Below are 19,406 nucleotides of genomic sequence, written 5' to 3'. Positions count from 1 at the left end.
ACAGGATGCTTGAACGAAACCGAAGAGCACCAACCATCTTTCATTGATTCCTTTAATTCTCGTATGACGGATGCTGGGTACTCGATTTAGAAATCTACAACAAAAATTTCATATAAAATAGAAACAGATGTTAGTCGGTGATTATCTCGATGCATAGAAATGAGAATAAATCGTGTATAGAGGTGGAATCCGAGTGACTCGGCACGGATCCTCGGGGAGCAGGTTGTTTGCGCTGCAAAAATGAGTTCTCAATGCCCTTTGGCCACACAGAAAGCCATGCCAGCGTGCGCAGCCTACATTCGAACGAAACGAGCTTATGCAATCGTTCTATTTCGCAGTCTCCTTTTGTCCCTCCGTTCGTTACGCGCTTATTATTTGGACGAATGCACAGCCGTGATAATGGAGATAACGAACATTCCAAATATCATTCATAATGTTGGGGGGAAAAAAAAAATGTCTCGATGACCTGAATATCGTGTACATCCATCATTGTCGTACAAAAATAACAAATCATAAAATTTCGATCTAAGAATTCTTCATCCGAAGACCTTTTCATCGGAAGGAAAACAATGTCGTATAAATTAATGAAAAATCCATGGTCTTGGAATCAGAAAGACAAGAGAAACGTTTGTCTATTTGAAAGAGAACAAATTTCTCATCGAATTGAATCAAGTTTCCTAAGAAGGAAATCATCCATTGTTCGAATTGAGTCATAAGTTAACGACGATCTTCGTTGGTCACGTACCATTGCGAAAATTGCCGGACCATGCAACGTGTTCCAATAAAGAACCATAACGAATACGGACAAGAATTTTCCCGTTTAAAATGTTTGTTTTGCGCCTGTCCGGCTCTGCGAGGGCCAATAAAAATCAGCCGTGCAGGACGGCGCGAGCGAGCGAAGCGGTCTGTCAAAACATTCGAGCACAGAGGTCGGAAAATAAATGCGGAAAACCGGGGGAAAAAAGCTGAGAAGGAAACGAGGAGTTCCAACACGTCCCCCGAGACGTTATCGAGGAAGCTTATAACGAGGTACATAGCACGGCCGACCAAGAGTTTTTCCTGCTGGCAATCTGTGAAAAGGAAGTCGACGGGGAACACTTTAAAGAAGAAAAGCCCATCGGGAGCTCTGTCGTCGTCAATGAGACGACCGACAACTTTCTTCGATGCCCTCGATGCTTCTCTCCATTTTCCCTGTTTCCTATGCTCAGGTGAAAAGTATAATCAATCCGACGGTAACTTGCTTGGAAGTCGTTCAATTTCGAATAAACTCGGAAATCGCGAGAAGTTTAGGAATATACTTGCTTCGCGAGATTCCGTATGCGAAACCAATTTGCATGATAAACGCGTGATGAATATGTGTGCAGGACTTCGTATAAAGGATTGTTGTAAATTGTGTTTGCCTAGGCTCTTTATGCTGCTTCTAAGATTTTCATCCAGTAAATTGAGTTCGCAAGGATTACGTAGGGCACTTTTCTTTTCTTCCATAGTAGCTAAGAATCATAAGAAAAGAAAGACCTAAGCGAGCTCAATTTGTAACTGCCTAATTTTATTTTAAACCACCCATGTCCAACTAAAAATTTGTGAATTATAATATGATAGTCAAGATGGAGTTGCTTGAAACTCGATCATCCATGTATTCAAAATGACAATTAGAATAGAATGAAAGGAAAATCGGAAAGCTTTTCAATGATTCACGAGAGGAATGTCCATGGTCGGAAGTTATTCCCGCTTCGCTCATAGTTTTCCCGACTCACTGATTACACGGAAGTTACGGTCGAATATAATTTCCCAGCGACTGGGGCGACCTGATTCAACCCGGAGTGGCCCACCAGGAACAATGGGCTAGCACGTGTACGTACGACCCCGAATTTACTAAGCACACTAATGGAAATTCTTGTGTATTGAGAAGCTCGTATCATGAACCGTCTACGGAAGTTTCAATGCGTCTTCAATTGTGTTGAAGGAACTTGCGCGTGCATAGCATGCAGAGATGCAGTAATTAACTCGAGTGTGAGTTGCTGACAAAGAGGAACATTCATAAAATTCCATATAATTCATGGGATCGTCGTTCAAGAGGTGAAACGCAATTGAAATCATTTTTTTCATTCTTCCTTTCGTGAAATATCTTTCCCGGTAAATGGAAGTGTTGAAATTTTTTACGAGGTTGTTAGTCAACTTGGAAATTCACCACTCGTTTGCTCACAGCGTTTCGGTTCGAGTTACAAATTCGTGGTTATAGGAGTAACGAAGGTAACGAAGCAAGCGTCTCACGGGGATCTTCTAAATTTCGTTATCTGTCTGTGTCTACGAACAAACTTGAAATTTCACGTGACTATAATTCCTTGCAACATTTCTATCTTCGCGTCACAGAATTATCTCCGACGTCTTTGTTTCCGCTAACGATAAACTCTTAATTGACGAATTATATTCTGGTTATGGACGTCGAGCATTCGGTTCATTTTACTTAGGCATTTATTAACCAAATTCAACGTTTCACCGTATTAACGTTCCTTTGTACGATATTTTAAAAGTGTTATTCAATTATCCAATCAGAAAAATAATTACAATCAAGGTTTTTAAATTTTCGATTAAAGTTTTGATGTCTTTAGTTAAACTCGAACAAAGAAGAAAAACCAGAGAGACTGAAAGAGGATGAAGGGAAGCGAGGGTTGCGTTTACGCGAATTAAAACGACTGGGAGGAATTTCTTTTCGCGATGCAGCTGCATGCAGCGGCGCCGACGTCGACTGATGCTTTTGTTGCGTTGCATTCGTGCACCGGCTATCAGCTAGGAAGCGACTAAACGGCTCGATGTCGGAGCTGCTAAAGGCTTAAAAGTCTGCGCGTTGCAAAGGTAGCGATTTTTTTCTTCTCCTGAAAAAGTTTCAAGACGGGAGAGAAAAAATGCTTGGCAAAAGAGAAAAAGCAAAAAGATTTGCGTTCTTGAATAGCTGACCGACGCATCCAGCTGAGCTCTTAAATAATTGAGCCTCCTTTTATATTTTTTATCACGGTCAGAGGTGAAAATTTTCGTATAGAAATTCGGTTTCATACTTATTTTCTACATTTTCTTAAATATTCTATTAATGGCCAGCTCTGATTTTAAAGCGCAAGAGGGTGCGTATAAAAGTAGAGGAACGATGAAAGGGTAGTCGGTTTCCACGGCGGTGATTTTCAAGGGAAACGATTAGATTGTACGTTTCAGACGGGCGTGTATCTTTTGAAGCACCGACGGCCGAGTAAAAGTGCTTTTACTTTTAATTTAAAGAATACGAGGCTGGTAGACGGCCGCGGTAAGAGTTAGAGGCTCTCGACGGACCTCTGTATTCGCGAAGCTGTGAAATAATTAAACGAAGTTGCTTGCTTGGGAAGTGGCCAAACGGGACTCGAAGGAAATTTTGCGACGAGTCGCGAGAGACTGCGAGCCGGTCGTGAAAGAAAGTTTACGAATGAAATTGACTCGCCTCTGTTGTTACGAAAAGAAAGCAGGAACGTTTTGTTCTACGACGATTGTTTTCTGTTTGTTCGATCGTCGCCAGGATTTTTCACGCGCGACGCGTCAAGCAGAAATGATTGGTAGAATTTCGAAAGGATTACTCGGCCGTCTTTTCTTCCCAGGAACGAGGAGAAACAGAAAAATCGCTTCCCGTGGTTTTCCCGGCCGCAGGGCGGGTTAACTTTCGTTCACCGGCTGGAAACTATTTTATATTTGCAGATTCCTCGTCACCGTTCCGTAAACTTGAACAAACTTTTACAACGCAAACTTTACTTTTCGCGGTTCGACCAACCGTTTCAAGGCGTTAAGGCTTTATTTAACTAACTTCCTTGCCGTGCGTTCGAGTGGGCATGGTGTTTCTTAAACCAACCATGTCTCGTAGTTGGGCGAGTTTCTTTGAAAGTTTAAGACCGTTTCGACTTTCTTTTCAAATATTATTATCTAATTTTTTTTTAAATAAAACACTTCGGGCTATTTAACGATCATATGGTGTCGAACGCACTAAACGAGCTGTTGCGTCCAAGCAAATCGGCAGTTACTATATTTCACTTAGGTATTATTAACGGGCTGGTTCACGCTAAAGGAAATTGTTTCCCGTTCGTTACCGTGGAGTATCTAATCGCGGTAGAATTTAGATGATGTTACCCGTATACGCTTGCACACAGCAGTCAGACACTCGGTTTCCAGTTCAAAAGCCTCGCTCTCTGATCTACTTCTCGTTAAGTTCGGGCGTGGTTCTGCATCTGACCGATGTTGTGAAATCTCCTTCCTTACTGGCATCAATGTTCCTATCTTATCTCCATGTTTCTGTTTCGCGAACGAAGAACTTGAGAAAAATTTGAATTTTGCGCAGGGCGAGATATTTCAATTATTCAACAGTATTTAATTACACGATCAAATTCATAACTCTTTAACCGATAACCCTCGACGACTCTCGAATCAACATTTTCTTCGTCGTGGGTAAAATAAGAACCCGTGGGCAATTGAAAAGAAAGATGCTTTCAGGGAGCATTTGCTCCCGATACTATAAATACATTTTAATTGCCCCGCGATCGTGAGGAGCAATAAATCGAACGAGGAGGGTAGCTTCTAAAGCGTTCGTTCCTCTTTCGCCACTCGTGCTGTTGTTCCTCGAACAGCCGGACAATTCGCACGGACGACGGAAATACTGAAAAATCGTCTGTTGAAATGTTTACTCGACGAATCGATCGATGATCCGTTTGAATAACGCTTATTCTGGAATTGCATTGTGAAAAATAGCGGTATTATTGAATATCAGCAAGATAGTGGATCGAATTATTCTATGCTTTCTCGATTAACGCTTGCGATGCTCGTAGCTCGGAAACGTGGTAAACAAATCTATCGATATTCATTTGCGGTTATTCGAAGGGATTTACCTCTGCTAATTCCGTCTGAATCGGGCCAATTAATTGGACGATCGGTCCCGGTGATCGTACAGAAAACCAATTAAACCGATAGCGACCAGTAACGACTGCTAATATTTGCATGGAAAATCGAAGCGAACCGATTTCTGCTTTTTCGATCCTCCTTTTTTTCCATCGCGCTCTCTTTGGAATTCAATTAGGAAACGTGCTTCGTGTATCCGGGGCGTTAATATCCCGCGATATGTTTGATTTTTATCGTTGCTTCCTTTATTAATACAATTGATAACACAAGATTCTATGATTTGAAAGAGTCTCGGGTCTAACTCGAGGCTGTATGTTGCGATGGTAAACGAAAGAGTAATAATTCTTGACGGAACACGCTGGAACAACTTCATTTCTACCCTTACGTTCTTTGGGCCTCCGCTCTGAAAGCGAGCATTTCCAAAGGGCAATTTTCTTCGAGTCCAATAAAAGAAACTTTCATCGCGATGGAAAGTTCGAAAGCAGACGCACTTCCCAACGCTGACTAGAAGTTTTTAAATTATTGACGGAACACCGTGCACACCTACACACACCGTTAAAGGCTTGTCTGATACAGTTGCTCAACTGCGTTTATTAAAACTTTTTCTCCTCTCCGATGTTCATGAGCACCGACCACATATATGTTGTGCTAGCCGTTGCAAAATGTTCCTCGACGTTTTTTAAATTATCTTTGTATCATCGGCCATGGCACGATTAAAATTATGAACAAATGAAAATTTTTTTCTATTCATTTCGGTATCAGTGTTCGATCAATTGAACATCAAATTGATCCTGCAAAAAAGGGTAACAATGGCGGCATTATTTTGGACATTTGATGACTGTAATTCCCGTTACATCGTGTCGAAACGATAGTGGATTTGCGAGGGTGAAATTTTCCCGAAAATGCGAAACAAGTTCGGTGATTTTCGAGGCTGAAATTCTGGGAAGCTGGTATATTACAAAACGTGGTTATTTCTCGCCGATCTCAATTGCGATGACACCGTCGAATTGTCAGCCGTGGTGCGACCAACGCGAATCGTTTCTATCAAAAAAAAAAGGGAGAAAAAAATAGCCGGTCATCGATGGTTGGAGACCACTAACAGCACCGTTTCGTCCATGATTTTTATTTATTTCGGTTCGCGGATCGATCGGCAGGAATTAATGCATCGACGTCACGGTGTCGCGTTTCATTAGCGGACAGGATTGCTTCTCGTTAATTCATCCATAGTAATCAGTTTGAACGGGTCGAATCTCTTTATTCCGCCACTCATTTTGCGACAAGTTCGATTAATGAAAATTTTGTTCCTGCGCTTTTCTCGCGTTATATATTCTCATAAATCTATAATCCGGAGTCTCGATCTTCCGTTAAGCAGTTTCAGGACTTAACTTTTATTGAATTTCATACTTAACGAAATCTATGGCTCCGGGAAAGCTCAGTCACTCCGAAAGTAGCATATTTTTCCGTCGTATCGATTTATCACGGCTTTCCATATTTTTTCGCTGCCGTTGTTACTCTTCCACTCGCCTTCCATCGGCCGAATATACGATGACACGTATGCGAATCCGCGATAATATTTTAATATCTGTCTTTTTTTTTCTCTCTCTCACTGTATTTTTTTTTTTCTCGTTTTTTACGACCGACACGTAGGAGAACCGTGGCGTTTCGTGCCGTTGAACCGCGACGTTTTTTTTTAAATAACGCGCAACGAATAAATTTCTCAGCCGAGCGACCGAACGAACGCACGAACGAGAATATCATAAATTTTCATGCGACGCATACTGAGCCGCGGATACTTTGCACCGAGGAAAATCAAAATAAATTCCATCCGTGTAACTGGTACACAGAAAGGGGTGTACCGAGTGTGGGAAACAACAATGGTAGCGGCTCGATGAACGAGGGTCTTGCGTCGCGTTTAATTGCGTTGAACGGTACGCGTTCGTCTCGTTCGCCATCCAGCACGGCTTTTCTGCTAATTTCATCCCCGAACTTGGTGCTACCAGCGCGCACAACTTTGTTCCGTTCGTCTGTGAAGGCATGCGGGAGAAATACGAACAGAGTTATTATCTAAGAGACCATTATAGCGTGCCGAGTAAAGCCTGTACATTGCCTGCTCTTCCCGCGTTCGAATTTACGAATCCCCTGTTAGTTAACTACTCGCTGTTTCCGTTGAAAAATAATCCTTTAGTCGATCATTTTCACTGTTCCTCTTTAACGCAATTCACACGGAAATCGTGTTTCAAAGCAGAAACATCTATCGGAAACAAACGCGAGAGTATATATGTCGATCAGCAGGATGCTTCTGAATCATGGTTCGTTTCAATCGAATTGTTCCTCCCGATAGTATTTTGTCAGATGATTCTTTGGCCCCTAATGCTCATTCACCTCTCCGCGATGCATTATCCCCGGCTCGCATCATTATGATTTACTACGCCGTCATGACAGGCACAGGCAGCTGCATTATTTCTCTGCCGATATAATCGCGTTCGCGGTTTATTTATCCGCGCGCGATGCGCTTGATAGCGGACAAAGAGCTGAAAGCCTCGTTCGATTGTACGCTCGGAAGGTTCACGCGTGTGCGTAGCAATTTGTTCCAAAGTAGTGAGATCGTATTTGCATGATAAAAGTCAGTGTCACACGCGCGAGACATTAAATATTGGAGGGTTAAAATTGAAAATTGAAAATTGTAAAGCAAGCAGTCTCAGTGCTTTTCGAATAAGTCACTCGTAAGGCGGGTAACGAAGATACGGCTTGATTTAATATTTGCAAACGGAGAATCGTTAACAAGCGAGTTACCATCGGTTGAAAGTTCAAGTTTTAATTGTTACTTGTACGTGACAGATAGAAGCATCTTGTTCCACCACGTTGATGAGAGTGCCAGCAGTCAGTACTCGAAGAATGTACAAGTGTTTTCCACTACACCCTACGTCGACTTCCGTTGCAATTCACGACCCTCATCTCGTAGGTGCTCGAGCCGATCCGCGAGATACCCTTGCAACGTCTGCTCTCTTTCATATTCCGAAGTTTGCACTCGGCTCGTGTTCTGCAAAACGCTTTAAGTGATTCGCTCTTGATCGAACTCGTATCTCGTTAAACGAATCTCAGTGATCTAGTACGTTATCTGCAGATTGGTAAAATTGAAAAATTGATAACTCGATGATTCTCGGAACAATATTTTAACTCGAATGCATAAGGCCACCCGTAGATTCGCAAATAAGAAAAGTCAATCGGACCTGAATACGGTGGGAGAGACGGTAGAATATTCGTTCGCGACGAAAGAAATCTCATTTCATCGAATCAAACGGTAGATTACCGAACGGGTTCGACAAAAAATCCTCCTCGTCGAAACGTCAGAGACACGGCGAAAGCAAGATGAAAAGGAAAAAAGAAAAGCAATCATCAAAAATAGAGAAGGAACACTATCGACTCCGTTCGAGCGTGTTTCCTTTCGTTCGTCGAATGCCAAACTCGATGGCATCCGTGACTTTTGCAGGCGAAGCGCAAGAAAAGTACGAGCGAAAGGGTTGGTAATAGAATTCATCTGAAGGAAAAAATAGACGAAAGGATCGGCAAGCTTCTGGTTGGTGCTGGATAAAAGAAGTGGCCAGGTCAGTTATCGGCCGTTCCCGGTCAGTGGTTTCGACAGTCGCAAAACCTTCTTGGAATCGGTTTGCGAAGCTCTAGAAACCGCGTTATCGCGAGGATCAACGTTTTGCTACCGGCTTCTGTAGCGAAAGGTTCTGGACGAAAGAGTCGGGTTCACTCATGCGTATCAAGTGAAGCACACGTTGGCCGGAAGTGCTGTCTCAATGGGAGAGCATTCTCGTTCGAGGGGGTTGCCTTTGGAAAGACGTCAGCCTCGTCGCGCAGCTCGATGGTCGACGGAGAATCGCGGCGAGAAAACGGTCGCAGAGGTTGAAACGATCGCGAGCCAGAAGGAGAGTGCTGTTTGGCTGGCTGGTCCAGCTCGTTCCAACTTGCTTCGCACACCGTCAGGACAAACGTGAAAGTTCGTGAACCGAGTAACGATACCTCCTCCACCTTCGTTTCCTTGAAAACTTTCACGAAAGTGTTCCGCCATTCGCGCGGACATCTTTTCTACTTTTATAACCGACCCGTTTTCAGTTCCGGGACCAAGCGCGTACCAGTGTCGTCGAACTTTGGCTTCATTAACTGTGATCGTTTTCCACGAACCGTGTTACGGACAGGATCGAGGATCTTATCGGTCATTAGTCTGCCTCTGATAGCTTCCACGATTTCCCTGACCCTCTGTCGAAACGCTCAAAGTATCGTGAAAGTATTCAACACCGTTTAGATGGTGTAACCCTCGAGTTCCCAACAATCGTGCCTTCGATTTTCCAACGTTAAGCTAATCGCGCAAGTGTCCCAAGGAATTCGATGAACGTTTCCCGTTGGGGAAAGAACGTTCCGCGATCGGTCGCAAACGAACGATTCTATGTTTCGAACGAGACATCGGGCATCGTAATCCTGACGGATCTAGTGCGGTCCCGTTGTCGGTGAAAAATGTGGAAACTAAGCGTAGAGTTGACCGTGCGGGATCTTCTATCTCGACGAATTGACGGTACGAGGGTGCTCGTTTCACTGCGGCCGAGCAGTTAGGAATCAAATCGATGGAACGTGTGGAAGGCTGGTCGACTGGGTGAAATGAGGGTGAAGTAGGATTACTTCGATACTTTGGGGATCGAAAGAAGAATGGAGGTAAAGCGAGGTAGAATTCGCGGCGGATAAGTTCGATTAGAGGACGAGAGGGATCTCGATGCGAGGGCAGGTGTCACGAGTTAAAAATTGGATTCGAACGGGGACGTACGAGCGATCGTTTGCTCCGACAAACGGGCAGGATATAAAAGAGAAAGCAAAGAGTCTATAAAGTGGAAACAAATGGTACCGTGAAAAGCCATGGAACATGTAAAATGTTAAAAGAGAAGATAGCGCTGCGAGGTAAAGCAAACGTTCTTTATCAAACACAAACATAATCAAGGGAACAAAAGTAGTCGAAGAGGAAACATTTCGTAATTAAAACTGTTCAAGCTTAATAAGGAACTGCTTACACGCGTTTTCGTAATTAGAATTTGAAGTTGTTCGGAAGGAAGTTTTCTGAATCATCATCGCCGAAGGATAAAGTTACGAAAAGATTAAAGATCGTCCGAGCGTCGAGGACGTAGTGGCAATTAAGTGGCAATTAAGAGGGAAGGAGTCGTTGGTACCCCGAGATTTCAGTGCTATGCATCGCGTTGGCTCGTGGAGCCTCGATGACCTTGACTCAGCGAGCATGAAGCACCCATCGAGGTCACCGGGACTCGAGATTGCTATGGCACTGTTCGGCATGGTCTGGCTGCTGCGTGTTCGCTCGGAGATGCGTCGTTGCTCGAAATGTCGCCACGAGGAGATCCTCGCGGCTCAGCAACAACAGCAGCAGCAACAGCAACAGCAGCTGCAACAGCAACAACAACAGCATCATCATCTGCATCATCATTCTCATCATCAGCAACGAACGGTTTCGCAGACAACCAGCCTGCTGCAGACTCCAGACGACGCTGTCAGCTCGTCGGCGAACACGTTGTTCACTTTGGACACGCCTGGCGCCGCCGGTTCCGCCGGAAGTTACTGCGAGGTCCACGGATTCGTGCAGGCGAAAGAAGGTAATGTCGATGGCGTCTCGGTTGTCTGTTTCCAGTCACGTATGAATTCATTTTCATTTGTCAAATCATTTTTTTAAATTTATAAACTCTTTATTTTAATTATTTTCAAAGATTTTAATTTACCTTAGGCATGCTCGAAATTTTTATCGCAAAATCTCTGATAAATCTTCCTTTGATATATTAATTTTTCTTTAAACGACTCGATAGCTGCAAGGTGTACGACCGTCAATAATCTCTTGCCACTGTTGAAAATGTTTCATCCTAATCGCGGGCCATAGTTCGAAAGAACGATTACGGTTTGCCGAGAAGCACTTTAAGAAGTTGGCGGGCACTTTTGCAATATGCCAGGGCCATATTGTTGAAAAATCGAAGAACGCTCGCAGCCGAGATACTCGTGAGGAAGTTTTCGAATTTACGAGGGTAACTACTCCGCGTGTGCGACGGCTAACCAAAATCAAAGTGGGTCGTTTACATGTATAAAGTGAGGAACAAAGAAAGACAGAACTTTTATACGCCTATAAAAAAAAGGAATCGCTCGTGAATTCGTTTGCTTCTATTCAATTCTTCTACAAATAACTATTTCACCTTCACTTACTAATAATGTTCCAAGGTATCTCTATAGTCGAGTAAACGAAATTATTCTCCATCCGCAAATTGTTTAATTGGCTGTTTGAAAATTACAAAGATGAACGAGTCACAGATCTCGGCCATTCTTTGTCGAGCTACGTATAAACGGGCGAGTCGGCGATGCGTTTCCCAACAAATCGTCTTTTATCGGTATTCCACGTCTGTGTTGGACACGGCGACGTCGCGACGCCGTGAGTTATAGAGTTTGTTGCCGCCTTTGTGCTCGCACCCTCATTGTTTCTGCAGCAACAAGGGAGCATCTGTTTCACAGGTAACTATCCCTCTTACCTCGATTTCCGTCGCCGATCTCTGAATAGTATATTGTACCGCCAAGACGTATTCGCGTTAAAGATCAACCGAGCGAACTTTAGCGAGCTTCGCGTCTCTACGCGCAGAAGTATGCCCAATTTGCTGCGACTAGCATTCGTTGAATATCAATTAGTCCAAGTTAATTCGCTGTACGGTTGGAAATAATTGTCTGGGAGGGTAGGATCAACTCGTTCGAGCACGCGAGTCAGACGAAACGTAGTACGTTAATTAGACGAACCATTGCGTCGCTATTGTTTTGTTAATTCCATTTCTACCTTGAAATTCATGAATTGTCTTAAGAACAAATCATGTTCCTCGCAGTCTCAAATTTCGTACGGTTCGAAACTACGAATCCTTGATTTTTGATTGAACGAAGAAATCGAAGAAAATCCTTTAACGAGCCTGTCCACTTTGTCTATATTTCGGTCGATTGTTAAAGGATGGAAAAAGAGAAACCGCGAAGCCGTTTCACGCGAACTGACTTTTTTCCGCGACTCACCCTTTTATCCGGCACCCAGCGTACACCCATGGTCCGGCTACTTGCTCGACCCAGTTATGAAATAGCTTTCCTGGCGACTCGGTGGTATCGCGTTTTAAAGCTGAAAGCATGTTCGTGTCGTGCTGGAACGTTGCTTGTCGTATTGTTTCGAGTTTATTATCTGCCTGTGTGAGCCGACTTCTCTCGCGAGGCTACGGACGAGGGACGAATAAAAAGTGGTGGAATGGTGGAGGATGCGGCGGGAGGAATGAGAGATTTCAGAGAGATCGAGAGGAAGTTCCGTGATTTAGGATATTTACGTTACCCTCGAAAAAGGAATTGTTTGTCTTGGCTGGTCGAATGTCCAGGAGAACGGGAAAGCGTCGTTAATTGCGAATCGAAGGAGAGTTGGAGACGTTTCAAAGGCACTGATCGATGTTATTTTCAGAATTAACGTGTTTGTTTCGGGCTGAGAATCATGAATTTTCGTTGGCGATCGAAACGAATAAAAATATTATTCGCCGGGATCGCAGATGACTCGGATCAGCGAATTTGTTAAACAAGAATATAGCAATGTTTTGAATTAATCCTGATGTTTTGCGAATAATATTATCACTGGGAAAATGTTTTGCCATCGATCGAAGTTACGCATCGCGGAAAATCCAACAAGGGAGAAACTTTCGTCGCTTGAGCTGAAATAACAGACGAAAAAATGGCGTTTGTCTAACTTAGAAAACGTCGACTAGCAGGTGAAAAATCCTTGCTTACCGATAAAGTATAAATTATATAGATATCAAAATAGTGAATATGTTACAAAGTTGTCTATATGAATTTATTCGCTTTGATCTTTTCGATACACGAATCAGTTTCGTTTGCCAGAATGAAGATTTCTTGACTGTTTATCGTTCAAAATTATGTCACGCAGAGCTATATCAGAATTTCGCGAATTACCGGCTGAAATTTGTTGGCTGACGACTGGTTTATTCGTACAAAACTGAATATTTGAAAATCAATTATCGAAGACACGATTACGTACGATTGTCGCAGGGAATCGCGGTTGGTTTTCCGAAAAGTCCATAATTTCCTCGTATAACGAACGTTCGTCCCATTTCGTTTTTAATTATTTATTATCTGGTGTGTATCATTCGGTAACGAGCTGGCGAGGAGTACTTAGCGAATGAAAACGGGGCTCATAGGTGGAAACCTCGTTATCCTGATTCGTCGGTGAGAGGGAAAAAAAGAAAAAGGCGTAGCAGTGGACGTCAAAAGCAGGTTCGATGTTAATTTACACCGGTACGAAAGAAACCCACTCCGTGAGCTGAAAATAAAAAAGAGAAAAAAAGAAAAACAAAAAGGTAGAAAGAGGAGGAAAAAAGCTTCCCATTAACACGAATATCTCTCATCGTTTCGCGTAAGATATATTTCGCAACGATTTAAACCAACCCCCGTAAAATGCATTTCCTTTTTAATCATATCTTTTCTTCTATCGCTGAAAAACTGTAGCACGTATACGCCTCTGTACTGATTTAGCAGATTCCTTTCAAAAGCAAAGAACATAAAGGTGAGATAATTTTGAAGATCCTTGCCACTATCTATTTACCATTCGTGCAGCTGTGATGAATGTTTTCAGACCCAGGGATCAGTTTTCTTTACACTCGGAAATCAGTTTTTCCATCTCAGGGTCCTGTTATTGATCCAAACTTTTGAACAATGAAATTATTCTGAAGTAGATATTGGATCGAAACCGATCCAAGTGCTTTTCAAATTTCGCGCGGTTGAATTGGCCGTCGGTAAAATTCCCTAACACAATTCGTCGACGTCAAAAAAGAGAAGGGGAAGGAGGTTCCGCTCGCCGGTGCGTGGCGCTCCCGGGCCTAGTTCAATTCTATGGAAAACGTTACCCGTGTCATTGTTTGTAGAAAACGTCATTTCTCCTCGCAATCAGTTAAAGTTTTATTAAAGTGAATATAAGAAGACCCAGAATTCTCTTCACTAAAGGTACGTGACCAATCATACCGCTTTAAAAATGCGTGAATATTCACAATCGCTGCTGTCAACCGGTCCAGTTTATATCGATTCTGCGTCGTTATATCCATATCAAAATGGCTGCGCCACGCGTGATCGTTCTGAATACACACATATAACATTAATTTACTTGAATCACGGGTCTCGAACGGTACAGTAGGTTAAATAATTCGTCGAAGAAAAAGTGAGAGATGTCAGTTTATAAATATTATATTGCTCGAACTCTAATTTGCGAAGTAAAACGTGACAGACGCGTCTTGACGGAGTAATGTTATCCCGTATCTCGCGAAGCTCTAAAAGGGAACAGCCGTGACGTAAAACGAAGAATTTTAATCTGAAACAGCAATGTACTCCGAGTGAAAGTCGCTATATTACGAACAAAATTTTCCTGCCTCTAGTTTCGGCTCGCTCGCCTTTATATCCTACCCCGCCTCTTCGCGAATCTGCTCTCTACGCGGTGCATTTTCTCTTCGTTTTGTTTTATTGCCACGCATTCAGCGCGCATTTTTCTCGACGACCACCGCCGCTGGTTAACGAGCGATATAAATTAAGCCGGAAACAGAGGGAAATTTAGAGGTTGAGAAGTCGGTCGGCAGAGAGGGAAGGAACAAAACGCGGCGTAAAGTTCTACAGCGGTGCTGCACTAATTGCCTCTACTTACGCCGTTCTGCTGGCACATCAAATTAATCGTGATCTACGTGCCAACAGATTTACATACTCTCTATTTCTCTCCGACATCGCGGATTTCGAGCGTACGCGCACAATTATTACCGGCATTTCCAGTCAAAGAAAAGGAAACGTTGATGCAAACGGGTATAATTATCTAGCAAATTTACTGTACGCCGTGAAATCGTTATTCTGCCATGACAAACAGTTCATCATCTGTATGAAATTATTACTGAAATATCTTTCGCAATGTTTTACAAATTTTCTGGCAATTAATTTTAAGATGGATAGAATTTCATGAGATTATTTGAATAGAATTTTGTGTAATATAATGGATAATTGTTTCGATATTTTTGTCGCGAGTTGTCTTAAGAATTGTAACTTTCTTTACATATTTTCAAAGCGGTACAGACTCGTATATAATCGCACGGAAGCGTGTTCTTTGTTCGCTGACGAAGGAAAGCAGCAGAAACAACATCTTAAAGAGATTACGGTTCCCTGCTGTAACGTGGAAACAACGAGCAGTTTATTTCCACCGTTTTGTCATCCATTTGAGAAATTCTTGAAACTTTTTCCTTTAAACCTCTTTCCACGATTCTTATTTATTTTCCGGTGAAAATGCTACGGCAACGTTGGAAAGAAACGAACGGATACCGTGAAACGTTTGAAATATCAATTAAGCTCGATGGAAAATCTTCTTGAAATAACTTTTCTGGTTGCGCTTGAAATTTTTAAATCATTCCTGAATTTATCTTAAAGTTCTGAAGATTATACACGTTTCTTTACGTATCATTAAAACTACTACGAACATTCTTGCATAATGCAATGAAGGAGGGTATTAACCCTTTCACTACGGAGCGCTTCCTTCATGTATTATAAATTTATGATAATCTATTCTTTAGCTTTCATTTTTACCAAAAGTATAAGAAGTTATTTGAACATCGGTTCCTGTAGTATCGAAATGTTAAGTATTTAAAAAACACGATGCATCCCTCTCGATTCTCACCGTTTCTTCTGAGCACGTTTCAGATCGTAATTATCCAACAGACGGTAGATGGAAATCCTCGCGGCAGACAGAGTCGTTAATTCACGTCCATTTCGACAAGCAGCATCCCCTTCCTTCGTTCAACAATGGTCGCATTATGAGAGATGCAAGGATCCTACCACATCGCGTCGCGCCGCGCCGCCTCGATTCGGTCAGGAAATGCATTATTACGTTTAAGAGAATGCCAGAAACGCATCTGGGTCGGTGGCCAGTCGTAGATGCGATCCTAACAGGAACATTAGTAGGATTACTCGACTTCGTTTCTTCCCATTCTGCGCGAGTCGAAACGTGGATGCATTCGTATCCTTTTATCTTTCTCTATTCTCAGTTGCTGATTGCGATTTGCAATGCAACACACGGCACCGTCGCTCTCTTCTCATTCCGGTGCATCACTTTGCGATCGATCACTTTCAGAGCTCGGCCTAATGCGGCTCGTTAGTGTCGCATAGAAACTGCAATTCCCTCCTGTGCCGACTATTCCGTGTATCATACCGGCCTCGCTACAATATGCGAATTGGATTTTGACAATGACAGTGGTAATTAATAGTTAGATGCAAGTGTAACGTACACGTAAAGCACATTAACAAACACGAGTAACCGGTGTTTCCCGCTAATCGATGCCGGGATACGAGATTAGGCGCGGACAGTGGTATCGTTCGACACCTTTTGATCAATTTGCATAAACAAGCGCAGACCTTTACGAAATACAATTGAAGCTTCGCATAGAAAAACTTAATTTTAATAAAAATTGAAGTGGTATCGATTAGCGGTAATCTTTACCCCAGTCAACCTGTTAAATCGTGCGATTATCTTATCGACTCAAAGCGTCGAATTACCGTGAATTTCGACCACTTCAAAGAGAATTCTCGAGGCGAACGCGTATTCGATCGTTGGAAAACGAGAACGAGAATCAGGGAACAAGAAGGCGGGTAGTTTTATTTGATCGTACACTTGGCTACATTGCAATGAACGCGAACAATCGGGCGCATAGAACGCGATACGATTTTCCGCCAGTTCGAACGGTTTCCCCTAACAATGCTTTTCGCCAGGTCACCAAGCGTGACTCGGAAAGTGGATAGAAGACGACAATGGTAGCCGCAACAGGATCCTTCGAAGGCTGGCTAACAGCAGCCAGCTAAATTACTAGCGAGAGTAGAGGTGCACAATTGCGATCGAATAGCTAATGCCCTGATATTCTGCTCCTTTGAACGATTCGTGTCTTGGACGTTCTCTAAGTGCCATTATCTTTGAGAAAATTAATGTTCGTACGCCTTTGTTTCACGTCGACGTTGTAAAATGATACTGTTATCGATTACCAGCTTCGCTGGTGCAGTGAAAAATGAACGCGTGTGATAAGACACATGAAAATTCTAATTATCAACGACGTGAATAGTTAACTTTTCATGTTTTTTTTAACATATTTCGTTGCAAGGGTAAACTCTGCGAAATATCAGCTTGCACAGGAGACATGAATTTTCTTTTTTCCGGCCGAGATTAATTGAATGTCTCATCTACCTTCGAGTTTCGCCGGTCCCGTAAATAGTGTTAATTCGAGTCTGGAACGCGTTGACAAAGTTCGCGTTGAACTAACTCTGATCGCATCACAACGAGGCAAAAAGTTCGGGAAATGTAACGTTTCCACGCAAAGCGTATAATTGCAGTCACGATGTGTTTCACAACGAGTTTCGACGTACGAACTTATTTACCTGGCATCTCGCTACAAGACGGAAATTTATTCTAATTTTCCGCCGTGCGTTCTAAGCTGTTGCGATTTTTTTTTTCTCGCTTGCCACTCTGTAACGAGAAATGGTCTGGAAAGCATAGTAAACAACGGGGTTGAAAGTTTCTCCAATTTACAGCGGATCGAGATGGATTAACTGTTCGAGATTGCTGCGAAGTTGGAAGAGAAAGAGAGTGATAAAATACAAAAAAATAGTGGGAAACGGGAAATTGATAACGCAAGGTGTTATTAAAAAATAATTAAATCTATCGATCGCTGGGAAATACTCTTGGAAGATTATTAACGATGTAGTCGTATTGTATCGATTACTCTGCCACGGAATAATTTACCTCGAGTAATTTCAAATTAACCCTGGTTAACGAACAAGTCATTCTTGAACCGTGAAAGTAATTATCAATGTTTCTTGTAATACCTATGACGATAAATATACGAAGAGTTTGAGAAATTATCGATCAAGAAATACCGCAACATTATATTATTCATTTCATTTGTCTTATAATTAATTTTAATTCTACTCGAGTTCTCTGATGTCTTTCAATCTTCAACTAACGAAGATTTAATTTTACTGCTCGATCAGCAAAAGAATCGTGAGACTGCAGGGGGTGAATTCTTGTTCTTGAAGATAGCAGTGCACGAAAGAGGAAGAAAATGTAAATTGAGCTTCGCGAAGAGGGATGGAGCAAAACCGGGGCGAATATTCAGTTATAGAGAAACGTTATCTCGAGGAAAAGGGGTTGACCTAGAGGGCAAGGAAGGGGTGAATGTTGGGAGGGAGATGAGCGAGGGAAGAAACGTGGGCGGTCTTTGTTCGTAACACTACAGCCGCGCGGAGTAAACGATCCGTACAAAGCATCGGGGATTAAAAATGAATTAGTAACGTGTTATCGCTCTTCGTACAGTCGCGGAGCAATTGTACGCCAGCTGGTCTCTCTTTCTCGTTGAGAAAAATGTCAACGAAACGGTAACTGTCTCTTCTTCCAGTGAAATGGTAGCGAAACGACGAGAGACAAACATTAACGTCGACTGGAAAGCTGGAATTATTCTTGCTCGGCAGATTAAAGGAATTCCTTGTCCCTTCTTTACCGTCGATTCACGTACCGTGGCAACATTGATTAAAAGGGGTCTGTCTGCCGGTTTAACGAAATTTCATTTTCCGCCAAGTTACGGAAGACAATGAGCAACTTACGTCGCGAAATATTCATAGTTCGTACTTTTCTTTCTCTAGTTACGACTGGTTAATTTACTTTGTCAACTATGCGGCCGACAGTCATTTCACTTCTCAATAATCTGAATAAATTTTGTTAAAATTGGCAAAATAATTCAACGAAATATGGTTCAATTTTGTGATAAAAATTATAGCAACTCCCGAAACTTCCGGGGTTTATCTTTTGTTTAAATATTCGCGGATAAAATGATTCAGAAAAAGGTAATAAATATCGGATTAAAACGCGTTTCGTGGCCATGTGTGGCGGACATTACTCAATTTCGAGATTAAACTCTCACATGGCGTAACGGTGGACGCGTAACAGCATTATCAACGTGGATGTATAAATGGGCTGTTATTGTATTTACCGGTCGCGAGACAGTTTCCGTGAACCTGTTAACAGAATGGCAATAAACTGGGGCACGCCTTTATTGCGGATTTTTGCGTGTCCAGAGAGTTCGTTCGCTAACGAAGCGTCCGGGTTTCGGTAATTAAATAACCGTAGTTGTAAAGCGTGTTCGCAGAATCGACAACAGTGAAATTCATGTACATCGTTGGAACTGCTTTTTTTCTCGCCCGTCCGACATTCAGACCGCATAATTCGATAAACGTGCACGGAATCGATTTTAACGGCAATCGTGAATAAACATGCTTCGCGTGGAAAAATTTTGCGGTAAACAGTGTCACCACTTTGTTTTCCATTTAAAAATAATGATACATCTATCGTCAGTTATTAAATTTAAGCTCTAGAT

At 42.5% G+C, this 19,406-nt stretch overlaps 2 protein-coding genes across 19 annotated transcripts in view; both read left to right on the top strand.

Moving 5' to 3' along the window:
- The window catches only part of LOC143306068 (uncharacterized), a 70,369-nt gene extending 59,385 nt beyond the window's left edge, over positions 1 to 10,984 (top strand). Inside the window, exon 3 of the mRNA XM_076692159.1 lies at positions 8,393 to 10,984. Within this exon, the coding sequence (XP_076548274.1) occupies positions 10,142 to 10,636 (495 nt within the window). The 5' untranslated portion in view covers positions 8,393 to 10,141 and the 3' untranslated portion in view covers positions 10,637 to 10,984. The remainder of the gene's footprint in view (positions 1 to 8,392) is intronic.
- Positions 1 to 19,406, top strand: part of LOC117607241 (discs large 1) — a 371,089-nt gene that overhangs the window by 176,621 nt on the left and 175,062 nt on the right. The gene's annotated exons all lie outside the window — the stretch shown is intronic.

Source organism: Osmia lignaria, chromosome 14 (genome assembly GCF_051020975.1).
Source record: "Osmia lignaria lignaria isolate PbOS001 chromosome 14, iyOsmLign1, whole genome shotgun sequence".
NCBI lineage: Eukaryota > Metazoa > Arthropoda > Insecta > Hymenoptera > Megachilidae > Osmia > Osmia lignaria.
This window is presented reverse-complemented; position numbering and strand designations above follow the sequence as displayed.